The sequence below is a fragment of the Centruroides sculpturatus genome, unplaced genomic scaffold, assembly GCF_000671375.1.
Source record: "Centruroides sculpturatus isolate CEXI.00-Female unplaced genomic scaffold, Cexi_2.0 scaffold599, whole genome shotgun sequence".
NCBI classification, from domain to species: domain Eukaryota; kingdom Metazoa; phylum Arthropoda; class Arachnida; order Scorpiones; family Buthidae; genus Centruroides; species Centruroides sculpturatus.
This window is the reverse complement of record NW_019384829.1, coordinates 145,095-162,609: the sequence shown is the minus strand read 5'-3', so window position 1 is coordinate 162,609 and position 17,515 is coordinate 145,095. Positions and strand designations below refer to the sequence as shown.

The following is a 17,515-nucleotide window of genomic DNA, read 5'->3' as shown; positions in this document are numbered from 1 at the left end:
CCTTTTCTTATGCCCATCGTGCCCTTTAGTAGCAAGGGTCGAGGCCCTTTGCTACTGTATTTTCTAAAGTTATTAAATTTATTATAAATAATAATTTATAAGTTAGATAAATTAATATTAAGGTATCAGAAAGGGGCCTAGACTGATCTAAGAGAGGGAGGAAGGTGTTTTATCAGTTTATTTATTCTCTGATGGCAATAAAGTAATTATAATTAACATTAAAAATATTTTAAAAATACATTATGAATATAATTAACTAATTAATATTTTGTATTTAATAAAATATTAAATACAAAAAATTAAAAGAATTAATAATAAATAATTTAGTTATGGATATTCATACTTTAATCAGCAATTCGTGAGCGTATTTAGTATTTATCCATTAAGATATTATTATTATTATTATTATTATACAAATGACTTCATGAATTTTATATTTTCAATTCAGAAATTCAGCATTTTCGTTTAAATTTTTAAAAATATTTAAATACAAATTATTGATAATACAGTTTTAATATTTGAATAAATAAATGAAAGTATTTTCGAGAATTTATTTTACTTCACCCAAGTGAAGTGCATTCCGAAACAAGTAAACAGTCGAGTAAAATGAGAAATGGCGTACATTTATTTATTTACTTAAGCCAAAACTGTTTTGATATGAATATATATTTGTCACATTGTAACAATGAATAACATCCATTCTTTTTCTAGATATTTCTGAAGTTATAATATGCAAATATTCTCAAATAACATAGCTTCTAAGGCAGTGTCTGCTGCAACATTCCACACAAAGTCTAAAATATGGTAAAAAAAATACATCACGTGTAGTTTCATAACATACAAAAGACTACGCCTCTGACCACCTGCGGCGCTGGAGTTAAACGGGTTCTGTGACGTTTTTGCATTTCTGTGTTGTGATTTATAATTATTCTTTCCTAAATAATAATATTTATATAAACTACTAAAGTCTAATTATATTCGTGTTATAAATGCGTTAATTCAATTGTTAGTTATTAAAACTAGCACGAGATGGCGACGTAATCGCTTATTTTTTTAAGCCAAATTACTTTTAATCGTTTATTAATTAGCTTTCGAGTTAGTTGTTTATTATGTATTATTTTATTATATATTTTTAATTTATATAAATTATATATTTGTAAAATATGTTTTAAAAAAGAATAATTAATTGGAAAAAAAAATGTGATTTTAAAATAATAGGAAACAAAATAATCATTGAAAAAATTAAGCAGGTGGCGCTTAAACTTCGCCAACGTTACGCGGGAGATCGATAGTCGAACTTTGATACCACGTGGTGCTTACAATATTTTACTTTTTCAAAGTTTGATACTTTTCTGGTAATATATTCGACGTCCCCTTTCGACTGTACATTTTGATTTTCTGTTAGAAGTCTGTTTTTATACATATATTTTCATGTCAATGAGTCCAATGTGACATCGTAAATAACTTATAAAGGAAGGGCAATATATTTAAAATTGAAATAAAGCTAGACATGACATATTATATTTAATATCAAAACAAAAAACTCAATTGCAAAATAATTGGATGGCAGAGTAGACTTAAGACGTCAGGAGAGCCAGGATCAAATCCTTCATTCCTCCCCAACCAGCCACCCCCGTTGTGGACCTGGATGAACCCAATGGGCCTGATAAAAAGGCCCTCTTGGTTAGCACAAGGCGGATAAAGAGAAAAAGTATATGCAATATTCCTTGCGCCAGGCCAAGGACTTTATTGTCCTTGGCGCCAGGCACATTATCTTCCCGGTTAATCGAGCAAGCAGTTACTTAATGCTTGTTTTCTTCAATGGAATAATGATTTTTTAAGCGACACTCGTAGATACAATTTTTAAATTCTATTGTAATAACGTCTAAAAATACTTGTATGCAATATACCATGGATAGGTTCACTTTACCTAAGACCGCATTAATGCATGTCCAGGGACCTCACCTTCTTAGTGGATTGATCTCACTGTTCACTAATAATATTTTTTATCTATAAATCTCTGTATAATGCCCCTAAAACGTTGGGTCATTAAAAGTACTTAAAATGGCCTGGGCTTTCCATACGTCCGGGATTAGCCCACCTAAAATTTACACCTCTCTCCCGACTTCTCTAAAAGTCTATTTCAAAATTATCATAGAGGAGTAATTATCCGCTTATCGTATCTATCTTATTTGTCACTTAAAAAGTCGACAATTGAAAACTATATTCGTTTGTGCCAACGATAGATCTGACATCTAGCGGTATTAGCGCGAACTACGTAATGGCGGCTGCTAAGGGTATAAAGTCCCCGCGTTTCTTTATGCAGCGAGAGTGTAGCGAAATGACGTCACGAGCAGTGTTGGCCAATTAGAAACCAGTTTCAGTCTGTTCGCTGTAAAGCGCTTCTCAAGCGCTGCATAAAGAAACGCGGGGAGTCTGACTGCAGTAAAGTCTGTGGTCTGTTAGAATTAGAAAGTGTTCAAGCTACAATGGTAAATAATAAGTATTGCTGTGAATTTAGATGCAAGTCTAAAGGTTCATCAAACTCAGTACATATGCGCACATTCGCAAAAAATAAATTACATCGAAAAAAGTGGGAAATAAAACTGAAGTTATCACTTTAGTTTCACCAACACCTAATTTTGCTGTACTTAAAATTCTTTTATTTTTACAAACGTTTTCAACCTATCTAATATAGACCATCGTCAGGTTTAATATTATAAATGTTCCAAAATGGAACGTACCGTTTTTGAATATTTTACATATTTAAAATTCAAAAAAATAATTTAACTTTAAAATAAATTGAAAGAAGTGTGTATATTAAATAAATAAATAAAAAGTAAATAAAATAAATCAAAGACAAGTCTGTCTAAGAGGGATCACCATTGAAGTAAGACGTCTGTGTGTCACCGATTCTTTTTACTTTTAATTGGATGTTTGCGTTTTTTTAAAGGACTTTTTTTAACCTTTGGCGGCTTGAAGCCCAAAAAAAAAGGAAGACCTGTCGCTATTAATGTGTATGTGTAGTCTGAAATGCAAAATAAATGGTGATCCCTTTTGGACAGACTTGTCTTTGATTTATTTTACAATAATCCAGCCATCGGACGGAAAAATTCAAAAAGTAAATAAACAAATAAAATATAGAAAACAAAGCTAACTAGAAAGAAACATGGTTTTGGGTGCTCTTTTATAAAAACTCGAGAATGGTCTATAAGAAAAAGAGCACCCAATATCTATAGCTTGCTACGGAACGATAAAGATAGCATAAAAAAAGAAGAGAAAGCTGGGGTATATAAAATGAAAATATATAACAGAAAAAATAATGGGACTTAAAAACCCTTAAATCATGTTTCTTTCTCGTTAGCTTTGTTTTCTGTATTTTATTTTATTTAATATACACACTTCTTTCAATTTATTTTGAAGTTAAATTACTTTTTTGAATTTTAAATATGTAAAATATTCAAAAACGGTACGTTCCATTTTGAAATATTTATAATATTAAACCTGACGATGGTCTATATTAGGTTAAAAACGTTTGTAAAAATAAAACAATTTTAAGCACAGCAAAATTGTGAAATTTGGTGAAACTGAAGTGAATTAGTTGCTAAGAGGTGGATAGATAAGAAGTTATCAGTTTTAATTATAATATTAGCCTTATCCTTAAACCTATGAAAGTTAGCCTATTTTCATATAAACACCCACGCCCTCTTCAAGGCCCTAATATTTCTTTGCGCAGGATTTGCCATCCATAACATAAAAATTAACCAAGATATACGAAAATATCCCTTCTTTAGCATTTCCTCTCCTTATAAGGCCTCTTTTCCGATCACCCACATATTCTAAAATGTCATAAGGTGTAATCATCGTGACTTAAACAACTACGAAATCAACTAGAATTAATGTCGGACACAAATGCGAATAAAACGTTTTAACTACAGAGAGAAAATACATTAAAAAGACAACACACATGTAACTCTCGTATGTTGCCACGCACGCTATACCCTTTGTGGCAGCCATTTTGGTCGACTCATACGTCACCTATATTTACTGGCACAAGCGAATAGTATACGGCATATATAGGTTACTACACTGTAAATACATAATAGTTTTGAAACGATCGATAAATTATTATAAAAGAGAAAATGTATATCGTATCGAATAATTCAGAATATTTGAACAAAAATATAAAATTGTGTTTGAATTACTCTTTAAAATATATGATTTTATCAAATATAATTTCGAATTTTTGTTTTATTTAATTTAGATAATAACATACTATTTTCTTTAAAACGCATTCGAATCGATCGATATCGGCCCAAGCTATGAACTGTCATGTTGCTACTATTTCGATATCGAGAGAAGTTAAAGGAGAAAGTTACAAAAACAGTGATATAATTTTATTAAAATTAAAATTTTTTGTTTAAATTTAAGCAAAAACAATTCATTGACAAAAAGCAATTAGATTGTATTTTTTGTCATAGAGATCAGGCTAAATCAAAATGAAAGCAATTTTTGAGGAAATTTTGGAGGATATTAAAACAAAGCGATATACGAAGCGTCCTCAACAGTAAATCATATTCCATGATTTACTGTTGAGCAGGCTGTAATACTTCATCTTATGATTGAGGAGAATTCCCCAGTATCAAGCGTTGTATCTGATTTGATACCATTGTAATTACGTGTTTTCCAAAGTACATTTTGAGGACCCCCGCTTTAAGTTGACAAGGACATTGATAGGGTCTGCGGAATGCATCCTTCCATTGCCATACTTCATTTTTTGAATGACAATGAATGCCCCAACAAAGACAATGACTGGCTGTTTCATGTTTTGCATTTTAACTCGTTTACACTGGAAAAAATAAGATTCCCGTTATTATTCTTAAAACAATGTAGAAATTTACTTCAAGTTTCTACGGTCATACAAGAAGAATGATAAATTTTTTATCGATTAAATTAAATGGATATTCCCACAAATATCTATTTAGTACACATGGCATCAAAAAGAAGGACGTGTTTTTTTATTTAAAAAACTGTCCTTCATCTTAAAATGCCCAAATGTTGCTGTGAAAAGTAAATTCTGAAAAATACAATTTTGTTCTTGTAATTAAAGATTGATTCATTTCAAATTATCATTTTTTTTATGGCTTTTCACACTCATTCGTAGAATTTAGAACCGTTTCAAACTAAAGCAACTCTACACATGAACAGATAAAAATCCGAAAGTGCTTAGATAAAAGTAATTTAAAATGATTGAACTCCATTAGGCAGTAATGAAAAGTATCATTTTTTACTTCAAGCATATTCCAACAAACCCGTAATATCCTCCTTTTCAGAACAATTCGTCCTCCATATATAATTTTTCATCTGGTAAACCTAGGATAATTTAGGATAGAACAAATATCAATTTTAGAATGGCCAGGAAGTTTGTTAGGCATTTAAAAACAAAAATATTTTCTCCTTGTGGCGCTAAAAGAACCTCTTTTAGAAAGCCCATTATGAATTCGGCCAGGCCCACAATGGGGTGGCCGGATGGTGAGGGATGGGGCCCGATTTCCGGACGGACCACCACCTGAAAAATTCCTGAAGCTTTTTCGACCCGTTCGAATTCGATCCCGGGTCCGGAACTAAATTAAAGTGTCTGACCTGCTAGAGCCCTTGCAGAAAAGCTTTTGATTATAAAGAAATGCAAAATATGTTACGAGGACTGAATGCTGCTTCTGTTATGCTTGCCGCATATTTCGATCTTCAGGATCCAAGAAAAGAACATTCACATCCACTGGTTACAGATACTGAAAACAGTTCCAAAATATTTCCAGTGCTGCCACAGAGCATATGCTATGAGTAATGATGAAGAGAGTGTTCAGGCGTTACTACATACCGTATATAAAATTGTGCAGAGAAATACCTTACGTCTTTTAAGGGACGGATCTACATAGGGACTAATAGGGCTTAAGGTCTAGGCCACCAAGTGTCAAAGGCCGACAAAAATTAATTATCATCATTGCTAATGAAAAAGTTTTAATACTTTTCATTAACAATGAGCACTTATCGTATAGTAAAAAATAGTTAATATAAATAATATAACAACAATGATAATTTATGGTATTATTTGTTTTATTGTAATCAATGTAACGTAATTGGTGAGGTCACCAAATTGCAATTTTAAACTCCAGTTTAAAAGATTCTTAATCTAACAAAAACTAAAGCCCTATTGGACTTCAGTAAGTCCTAGGCCCCGAAAAACCCAGATCAGTCCCTGCGTCTATTGCACATAATGCATTAATACCGTAGATCAGGGGTGTCCAACCCGCGGGCCGCATGCGGCCCAAGGCAAGTTCCAATGCGGCCCAATAAACGTGTAAACAAAGCCGACAAATTTTTATTATTTATTTATTTATTTCAACGACATAAACTCAAAAAAGAAGTTTCACAAAGTTTATACGTATTTTATTTTTGAGTGGAAAGGAAATATTTTCAAATACTTGAAAATGTGTGAATGAGGAAGGAATACTAAATCAAGCTGGAGTTGTGACTCATAGGATTATAGATCCAAATTCAAGGAAAGGAGAGAAAAGCCAAAAGATAAAAAGTAGTGAGAAAGGTTAAACAGACGTTCTGTTATGCAAATATTGACCCTTAATTTTCCAACCTTCCTCACTTTATCTTTTGTCCTTTCTCTTTTTTCTCCTCGTTTGGATCTTTAATCCTCGAGCCCCAACTCCAGCTTTATTTAATATTCCTTCTAGTGTTGCAAGATTGGCTACTTTGCGCCAAATTTGGTTATCCTTCTGTTAGTTTGGCGCAAAAAATATCATTTGGCGCATTGGCTACTTTTTGGGTTACATATTATTTATAAATATATTAGTTGATTAAAAATGCACTTTAATTAAAATGGTGTTTCGTTGCTTTTTATTAATTAGAGACCCAAATGAAACAAATATTTGTGTTTTTCAAATAAATTTTCGTTTGTCTCTTTTATAATAAATGAATTTATCTATTTCTAAGTAAAAATTGAAAGTGTCTGTAGAAGTAATTTTTTAAAATATTCTTTTTCGTGATAAAGTTTTAATACTTATTACTATAATCTAGATATGTTAATCCTTAAATATACTTGTAAATTTAAGGATTGCGCCACAAGTATGTATAATATATTAATACTTGTGGCCCAAAACTCCTTGACTTCGTTCAATGTGGCCCAGAGAAACAAAAAGGTTTGACACCCCTGCCGTAGATAAAAAGATCCAGCAGCGACTTGCATAATTTTCCCGAAGTCACCAGGAAAGTTTGCAACACTTTTTTGTAGGACAAAAGTTATCCTGCTTCAGGCTTCGCGCCCCACCTTTTTAGAAAAATTTCCTAGGACACTTTTGTTATAACAGCCGGGAAAATAATAATTGGCGCCATCTGTTGAGATTTTATTTTAAAATAAATTTTATATTATAAAACGGCAAAAAACTCAAGTTTTCCTTAATGCACATGGAATGCAAAGGAATTTAAATTTTTGTTTGGCAGATAAAAAACAAAAATTATATATTTGCGCCAACTCTACTGGAGAATTATTTTGACTAAGCTGTTTTAATAACAACAAAAACCGTGTTATAAACCACTGACATTAAAGAGCATCTGGGTTTAATGATTAGTAGTAACAGAATTATTGTTTTAAGATTTAATTAAAATCTATAAAGAGAATATTCAAATAATAAAATTCCACAATAAGTATCACTTTCTCAAGTATTATTCAATCAAGTTCTTCATTAAATATTGTTTCTCATGATTATGAGCTGGAATTCTGAAAAATACAGTACTTGACTGATTTGATTTGATGAGGTAAGGCTAAGGCAATTAGACACAAGAAAAATCTACCAAGGACAAGTGCCTCTATTTTGACGTTAGACAATTAACGAAAACCAGGAAAGCTTTACATGGTCAGTCCACACACAACCACCAGTGTTGTGGTTTTGTTCACTGAGTCACTGGTAAGGCTCAAAATGCTTAAGAACATAATACTCAAATTAGTTTGGTTCAATCAAGAGCCTATATAGAATTTTAATTCTTTTTGAGAATTCAGTCTGAAAGCTGAGATGGTGAAGGTGTTGATCTATCACTCTGGGAGACCTGGATCAAATTTGGGCAGTTGAAAAATCCCAAGAATTTTCATAGGCAATTCACCCCGAACATATCAAGCCCTATCTCTCACCACTCAGTTGCTCATATTGTTGGCCTGACCAAACCCACAATAGGTATGGAATAAAAACTCTCTTAATGTCTGCACAGTGGAGTCAAAAATTGCTTTCATTTTGATTTAGCCTGATCTGTATCACAAAAATGTTTGCAATAAAGTAATAAATTTATCAAAACGACAAATTTCTTTTTTGTTGTTAAGGATATATTTTTAAATTTATTATTTACATCAAATCTTTGCCTTACAACTTTGACACCCATCCAATTCTGAATGATCGTCATCTTTATAAAGTTATTGCATATGGCAATGCAGTAACTTTATAAGGATGATGATCATTCAGAATTATAAAGGTTACATCTGTATCTTAGATTCTAAGATAATTTTTCAGGGTTCTGTATACTTTTTTGTAATTTGTTGTTTAATTTATAAACACATAATGGAAAAATAAATTATGAAATAAATTTATAGCTCTGAGTAAATTTGGAAATCTCTAAGTGAAGTGCTGCTATTATAAAATACAGATATAACTCTGCACAAGCAAATTTTAATCAACGTCTATTCGTTGAAATAAAACTTGAAAATTTATCACCATAAAGTATTTATTTATATAAACAGATACATTTGCATAAATGTATTTTAACAGAAAATAAAGTAGTATTTACAACATCACACTAATTGCTATTTCTTAATAATTTACTCTTGGTTGCCTTTTAGATCAAAACCTAAACTTTATCTTTTGTGTGCAAGCTTCATGTGCTTGTTTAGGCAAGACTGGGCAACGTACCTTCTATCACATTTCTTACACTTAAAGGGCTTATCTCCTTTATGTAATTTCATATGAAGTGTCCATGTTGTTTTTGTAGTTAACTTTTTGCCACAAACTTCACAGGGAAAGGGTCTTTCTCCGGTATGTGTTCGAAGATGTTTTTTCAAATCACCTTTTAATCTGAATTTATTCTTACATTCCTGGCATTCATACGGTTTCTCACCTGTGTGAATCGTACTGTGGTTCTTTAAACTAGACCCATCTTTGAAACGCATGTGACATACTTTACACTTATATGGTCTGACTCTCCTATGAACACTCTGATGACTATAAATACTGCTCACAGAGGCAAATTGCTTCTTACATTTTTCACATTCATATTTCCCATCTTCAGTTTGCTTCACTGGAATTACTAATAACAGAATTTAATAAAAATTAATAATAATATAATATAATATAATGTTAACAATATGCTGATTACAATTTTAATTAATTAATTAATTGATGAATTATTTCATTATTTAGCTAAACAGACATTTTCACTTAAACATAAGTAATCCAAATAAACTAATAGATAAATGCATAAGAGTATAGGTAATTGGTAGTGCACTATATGATGGCATAGTTGTGGTGTACTTGACTCCACTTCTCACAGGGCCAAATCCTATCTTGACTCCTATGAAAGATAACAGCACAGTTTAAATTATATAACTGTAAAGCATCTCAAGATCAGTACAAAATATTTGTTCTCCAGTTAAAATATTCAAAGAGAAAATGGCTGGATACTGACAAAAAATGGTTTGGGAAACTGTGTGAGGTTTCTCTGATTGGCCACAAGCACACGAGCACACCCTGTATAAGTTATAAACTATTATTTTAAAATACAAAATGCTTAATAGATTGCTTTCTGATCACTAAATAGGCATTATAGTTGTTAATAAATAGTTATTTTAATAGTAACATGTGCAGTACAATCTGAATGCCATTCTGCAAACACTACATTTACAATATTGCATGGAAATGCACAATAATATAAAGGTTTGTTTTAAAAAATGCAGATGAAGATTTACAATAAAAAAAAGGGAATAAACTGCAACACACATTCTTAACAATATCACTGACACTTCTGTAAATTGGACAATTAAGCTGATATTTACGATTAAGAACATTCAAACTAAACCTGATCAGTAAACAACTTGAGAACAAATAATATGTGACTAATTTGCATATCATTAACACACATTATTTTAGTACCTAATGTACTGGCAGTTACAGATATGGTGGTATTCAACAGACTTAAAGCCTGCAACCAGTTGAATAAATTAAATAGTTATAAATAACTTATGTAAATAATTTAAGAATCATACTCTACTATAATGGTAGATTGAAACTCAGCAATAACTTGCAAAAACAATATTCACACTTTGATGACTCAAACCTTAATTTTAAGCCTAACAACAAAATTAGCATTAAAATTCTATTTAATCATCACACCTGAATAATGCCTTTTAATAAACAACAAAGCTAATCAGTATCATAATGTATTTCAGCTGCCATGTCATAAGTCATTCAGGCCATAACAAGAAGGCATGGATGACTAGTAGTCCATTCATTGAACTTTTGCATGCCATTGATACAAAAATAGAGATGCTCAATAGAAATATTGCTTTGCAGTTGTGTTGCCCACCGAAAAAAAGTTGGGGATATTCAGTTCTTTTTCTCATCCAACAACATTAATTGTTTGCAGCCTCTGAACAGAGGCATCATCAGACCTGCTAAAGTTATAATTGATTGTTAGCTCAACATGCATTTCTTTTCTCATGAAAAAATACAAATAGAAGTATAAAGTCAGACCTCCAAGCCATGCAATTCATGATTCTACATAAAGTTCTACAGGAGTTTTCCTGTAGAACTTCAGGATTTAAATGTGCCTGTAACAGCAGCAGTGAAGTGGTGATTTTATCCAGTCAGAAGATACACAAGTAATGATTTTTTGAAGGATTTAGAAATGGCAGTAAGACAGTGGATCCATCAGAAGTGTATGCCAATGAGCATGTAAGCATTGATAATGATGATATTACAATATAAGAATTGTTGATGATCAAGGAAATGTGGGAGCAAACACAGATGGAGGAAAATGACCATGAAAAAGAATCTTCTTAAAGTAATTATTATCATTAGTATGTGTAAATACTTATATATTTGAAGTGTGGCTGAAGAAAATTGTTACTCTTTAGTGGAAAAGTTTGGAAAAGTCTAACCAAGATAATATTAATATCTGAGTAATGTAACAAAAATTATATTTATTATTATTAAAAATGCCTGTAAGTTATATACAAAATAAAAAATAATAGTAAATAGTAGCAGAAAAAAATAAAACATTAAAAAAAATGTATATATACCAGATATGGGCAAATGTGGCTCTTTTTGAGTTACATGCGGATCTTGCTGAAAATGTTAATTTCTGCTTTTTATTATTATTTTTACAATTTTATTTCCACAATTTTGTGAAAATATGTTTATTAAAAAAATTCAATATTTGTTTTATATTATATTTATATTATATAATAAAATCGCAGTACAGAATAAAAAAGTACAAAACTGTGGCTCCCATGCATTTTGCAAAACCTACATTTTGGCTCCCACTGAACTCTTGCTTTCCCACCCAATATATACATTATAGATAAAAAAAAGAAGAAATTTAGTTTTCAATACATCATTATACTCTTTAGAAAGTAAAATTTAATATGAGAAGAATTCTTGGATTCACAGTTTAAATGTAAAAAACTATATGAAAAACGAAGAAACAAACCTTTACGTTTCTTTTTCTTCTTCTTCATACTATTAAATTTACGACGGGAAATCGCAATCATCTCTGCAAGCCACTCCACTTTCTATAAGAAATAATGTATTTAAAATATTTTATTATTATTTTATCTAAATTTTTACATCAATAGTCCTAGCATAATGTTACGATTATGTGATGTAAATACCAGATATAATATGCAAAAAACAAAGCTAATTGAGCAACTCCATAAATTAGAACAATTCATCTTTGTATCTAAAATGCATGATTAATTTGCATTTAAGGAAAATATCTCAGAAAGTTAACTGCACATCACATCTGCATAAACACTGAAATATACTATTATTTGTACACATTGTTATTAGTAGATAAATTGACTAATGTAATTTGACAAAAAAATATTTTACTATATAATTATAACAAACTAGTTTATGAGAGAAGGCAACAGAATGATTACCCAGTATGTAAATAAGGGTTTTGTAATTCTATAGGTTAATCATAATTTTGTGATACAAAGAGACAGAGGAGCCACAGTTGATAAATATAGGCAGTGTTACTAAAATTTCATCAGGAAATATTGATGGGCATTATGAACAAATTGTTAGTACAGTATTGTTGATATTAATTGGTGGCATAAAAAAGAATACAGAAATTTCTCCAAGATCTTATTTTTGAAAATCTAATAATGAAACACTGATATTTTTATTACAGTATATCAAATTTAATATTTCACCTTCACATTTCATCTTCAACTGCCCAAGGATGTCCATTAATTAACACAGCTAAAACATTAGCATTGTTTAAATTCTACCATTGTCAAAGGTGCATTAATTAAGCCAACTTGTGTATATTTCATGTTTGAAATAAAAGTTTAAAATGGGTTATATGTAATAATCAGTAATCCTTAACTGTAAACAGTTTTGTGAAAAAAGGATCCATTTTAAATTATTTTAAATTTATATGCTCTGGTATCAAGATGCTCATAATAGCAAGTGACATAGTTGTGATTATCTTCGTCTATGTCTGTATCCATAGCTGGGCTGGATTTATATGTAGAGTTTTTAAAGACTTATTTTAAATTTACTTTTAGAGAAACAGTGACACATTATTTCACTACCAATATATATTTTTGGAAAATAGTAAAAGATTTTGTTAACAGTCTATCTATGTAAATCTAAAAATAAAATTCATCAGCAATGCATATGAAATACTAACAGGTAAAATAACTTGTGCTGATACATGGAAAAAGCTTGCCCTTGTTCAATCAGTGAATTCTCTTTCCCATTTCCATTTAGCATATAATCAATTATGTTCACTGAAATTTTGATTTATGTTGATTTATGCATTCCAAAAATTTTTCTGGAAGCTGTTAAGGATTTTCAAAATATTGAAATTAATTTGTAGTAAATGTAAGAGCAATGCTTCCAGAACTGCAATATAGGTTATTTTTCAAATATAGCCACTGCAATAAATTCCTATGCATGTATCATTGTATATCTCCAGTTATTCATAACCATTCATATCTATGAAAAGACATGTATCCTACCATTTCATTTTGTTGTTATTTGTTGTATCCACATGAAAATACAAGATCAATAGCACAGAAATACATATATTCTAATTTAATAAGAATTGTTAAAGAAATGTGAAAATAAATAATTCAGTAGGAAAATGTAACACCTTTTCTGCAGAAATTAAAAAAAGTGAATATTTTAAAAAATTTGAAATATCAACCCAGGCCAGCTATGAGATAGACTCAGAGATATCACCTCTATGCTGCTCACATTATCTACAAAAAAAGTGGGGTGGGGATATAATGTATCCACACATTTTTTGTATAGGTATAATATATAGTTATATCTATAAAAAGTATAGATATATTGGGAATTATAACACATTACAAAATGTAATTTATATTACTTGCAATTGTTACTTATTAATAGCTTAGGGCCTTCCATAAATTACATAAGGTATTTTGGGGAATCAAGGATTTCTTATGATTTCTTACTTGGAGTAATAGATCTCATCTTATGTCTTATTTTTTGATCTCATTGAGTTTTGAATTTGGCTTCAATTTGGCAATTTCTATTAAGAATGCTCATTGTACTAATGCCATATTGTGTGACAAGATAGAATAATAATGCTAGCAAACTCATGCTCTACATAGTTTTTATCATGGGAGAAAGGCCGTGTGGTGGTTTCTCTTCTTTTGTTTTGTTTTGTATGACATTTCTGTTTACACATGTACTAGCTAGTCAATCTGTCAAAGTTTTTTGCATCCTTTTGTGATAGTAAACAGTCTTTTGAATCATTAAATATAAAAATGCAAAAAATAAACTTACATGATGTTTACCAAAGATTCTTCAAGTCATATAAATAAGCACATGCTGACAAGAAAAGTGATAACGTTCAAAAAGATGCAAATCTTGAATGGACCAAAGCAAACACTTGATACAGTACTGATACAAAAAGGTTTACTACTTTTATACAATAATGTATAAACCATTACAACACTCAAGATAAAAAAATTTTTTTGTTAATATCTTTCTATAAAATCATGCCTAAATATTACATAAGATAGGGGGAGAAGGTGGGGTCAAAGAAAATATTATGGTTTCTTACACAGGGGGGTGAGGTCTAAAATGGCCAAAATTGTCCTTACATAATTTATGGACAGCCCCTTAATAGTTTATAGGATATATATATCTGACTTTATTAAATAAGAGCTGTCTTTTTCAGAATTTGTTATCAATCCTGTCTTCTATACTTTTTAAATTTATTGATTTACTAATTCTCTTCTGTATTCAGTTATAAAGACATTTACAAGATTTTATAGAATTCAGTTGATTTGTTTTAACAGTAAAGTATACTTTCAGTACTTTATAACAGTGAATGGCTTCCTGTAGTAAGGCAGGTGTTATTTTGTTTGAGTGTCAGATGTGATGGACTAAGATTTAGAAAACTTTGTAAGTGTATTTAATCTGACATTGTAAGTTTGACTATGATTTAGATCTGGGATTTCCTGATAATCACAAGACACTTTCACACATTTCATTTTCATTTCAATTGTCTCATGGTACTACTCTGCTTATGTTTGAAGGCACCTTAGTCTGCACAGCTTCAAACTGAACTAGCTTGTTGAATGAAACACTTGTTGAATATTTGGTGTAAGTATTTCTCTTTCTCATTTTCTTTCTTTTAACCTTTGTAAAATTTGCAACTACAATATCAATCCTGTCTTCTATACTTTGTTCAATATATAATCCTGTCTTCTGTACTGTCTTCTATACAATATCAATCCTGTCTTCTATACTTTGTTCAATATATAATCCTGTCTTCTATACAATATCAATCCTGTCTTCTATTCTTTTAACCTTTGTAAAATTTGTAACTACTATTGTAGTTGCAAATTTTACAAAGGTTAAAAGAAACAAAAGTGAAACAGTGCAGGAGGTTTACAATAGTAACTAGAGTTACTATCGTAAACCTCCTGCATTGTTTCACTTTTGGGAATTTCTGTAGCCTCAGGCACCAGTTGATTGATGTATTTAGCACAGTTATTGCCACACATACATATTACATATTTTCCAGAAATTCAGAGTTTGTTTTCAGTCAAATCAAACTATAATGTTAACAGAGTATTAATATTTTTGAAGACATACTTTTAGGTACAAAAGTTTCATGCTCAGCAATATTAAATTTCTGGCATGTTATAACTCATCTGATTTAGCCAAATTCTTTGCATTCATAACAAAGGAGTGCTCACCCTGCAACAAATCCAGTCATTCCCTTTATTTCTATGAAATACAGTAGAATTTCTAATCTTACATTAAGTACAAGTCCAGAGTTTTATTTTGTTTGTAAAAACATATTCTAAACCAGGAATGAAGCAGTTGTCTCACAATTAATAATTCTACCAAGTTTACAAAATGTGGGGTAATTCACATTGTATGTTAGTTCTAGTGGAACCAATGAGCAGTTATCCAAATTTTTCAGCTTGCTATACAATTAATAGTACACATCTTACCTTTCACATTTCTTGTTAATTAAATAATGTATTCACAATCTTTGGTGTTTAATCCTAGCACAATGAAGTACATGTGAGAAGAGCCAAAATGCCCAATATCCAGTAGATCAATTAACTTTGAATCTGGAATAAAACCTTGCAGATCATAAGGTCAATTCCCAGGGTTAATGATCAGAATGGTTTTCTTCCTGTTGATATCAGAAAAATTTAACAAACATAAAATTTTAGATATGATTAACATGAAAATTTTAAGGAGTGATTAACATGAAAATTTTTCATCATGTGGAGCCATAAAACATGCTTTCCACTGCATTTTCACAGAAAAGAAGCCAACCACAGACTCCCCCAACATGCCACTTACTCTTATGAGTATCTTTATGCCAAAGCAATCCAATATAACTTAAAACTGGTTATTTTTTCTCAAAAAACTACTTATACTTCAGATTTCTGATTATTTAATTTGCAAACTTTAATTTTAAACACAAAATATTTAAAAGTTGAGTAGTCATTTCATTGCCTTCCATTATCACTTAGTATTATTATAAATTTTTCTCTAAAATCGATCAAAGACTGTGAATAAAGTGCCAAAAAAGCAAAACAAAGAACAAATGAAAAGAATTGTGAGCAAGACATGCATCATTAAATTCCTTGATTGATTATAAGAGAAAAATTAATATTAGTGTAAAATATAGTTGTAAGTTGTAAAATTAGCTTTATTTTCACCCATCACATCTGGTATAAACTCTGTCAATTCACCAAACCTATCAATGACATTATTATTTTTATCTACCTGCTCAAACTCTCTATTAAGTTCCTCTATTTGATCTTCAGAATTCTCAACATCAATAACTAGTGTTTCTACAAAACTGTCTGGCTGTTCTTTTGCTTCTTCTGCTGCCTGATCATCATCATCATCTCCATTTTTACTTACAGGATGATTTTCAACAGCATTATTTTTCAAATTAATAACTATAGGCTTTGGTTTCAATTTAACAACATTATTTTCCAGAAGTATTTGCCTAGCCTTTTCATAATCAGCTTTAGCAGGTTTATATACATTTCCCTTCTTTTTCTGTAGTGCTGTCGAGACGTTATTATTTTGAACAGCATCCAAAATGCAGTTTTTCTCCGATTTATTCTCAGAGTTTGATGCATTCCCTTCTGTCTTCGCCTCCTCAGTCACGTGGTTTGCATCTGGTTGGCTCTTTAAAGTTGTCATATTTCACTTCCTAGTGGTGACGTTGCTTTCCTTTCATTTCTTCTAAAATAAGCATTCTCCTCAAAAATATTAAATATTTCTGTCTAAAATAACACTATAATTTAATTAATAAGAAAATTGGAATAATTTTACCTTCCCCATAACATTAATATACTGAATGGCTGCAACCCGCAATGCAGCCCCCTACCTTTTAGGATTGAGACATATGTTAAAAAATAACAATAAATACATATAAAACAATAAAATTTATTATTAATTTATTAATATATTTCATTGTCTTTCAGATAATATTGTCAAGATTTCTTTATTTATAATTACGTTCGCTTCAGATTAAATATATTATTTATTCGTGTTTACGGTTAACACTGGTAGAGTTCGCGCGTAATTAACCTAATTAAACCTAATAAGGAAAATATTTAAAATTATTTTAATAAATTGGAATTATGGGATGAGATTATTACTGTTACTAATACTTTAAATTGATATTTTTTTAACTATTATTATTACTAATATCA

At 30.4% G+C, this 17,515-nt stretch overlaps 1 protein-coding gene across 2 annotated transcripts; it reads right to left on the bottom strand.

Annotated features, from left to right (window-relative positions):
* Positions 1-8,194: 8,194 nt before the first annotated feature.
* LOC111630079 (zinc finger protein 436-like) lies at positions 8,195-17,236 on the bottom strand. Of its 2 annotated transcripts, XM_023374102.1 has the most exons (4): positions 17,188-17,236; positions 16,572-17,083; positions 11,761-11,842; positions 8,195-9,360 (listed from the first exon to the last, which is right to left on the bottom strand). In XM_023374102.1, exons 2-4 carry the CDS (start codon positions 16,998-17,000, stop codon positions 8,912-8,914), a joined length of 960 nt encoding a protein of 319 aa, XP_023229870.1. In that variant the 5' UTR covers positions 17,001-17,083; positions 17,188-17,236; the 3' UTR covers positions 8,195-8,911. The 2 variants fall into 2 exon arrangements, with proteins under 2 accessions (XP_023229870.1, XP_023229869.1); XM_023374101.1 differs by lacking the exon at positions 17,188-17,236 and having other exon boundaries at positions 16,572-17,177.
* Between the last annotated feature and the right edge of the window lie 279 nt (positions 17,237-17,515).

Excerpts from the sequence above, each read along its gene's own strand:
- LOC111630079 (XM_023374102.1), bottom strand. The coding sequence starts at position 17,000 with ATGACAACTTTAAAGAGCCAACCAGATGCAAACCACGTGACTGAGGAG. Across the intron at positions 11,843-16,571 it reads TTAATAGAGAGTTTGAGCAG|AAAGTGGAGTGGCTTGCAGA; the intron begins GTAGATAAAAAT and ends TATTTCTTATAG. Across the intron at positions 9,361-11,760 it reads GAAGAAAAAGAAACGTAAAG|TAATTCCAGTGAAGCAAACT; the intron begins GTTTGTTTCTTC and ends TTCTGTTATTAG.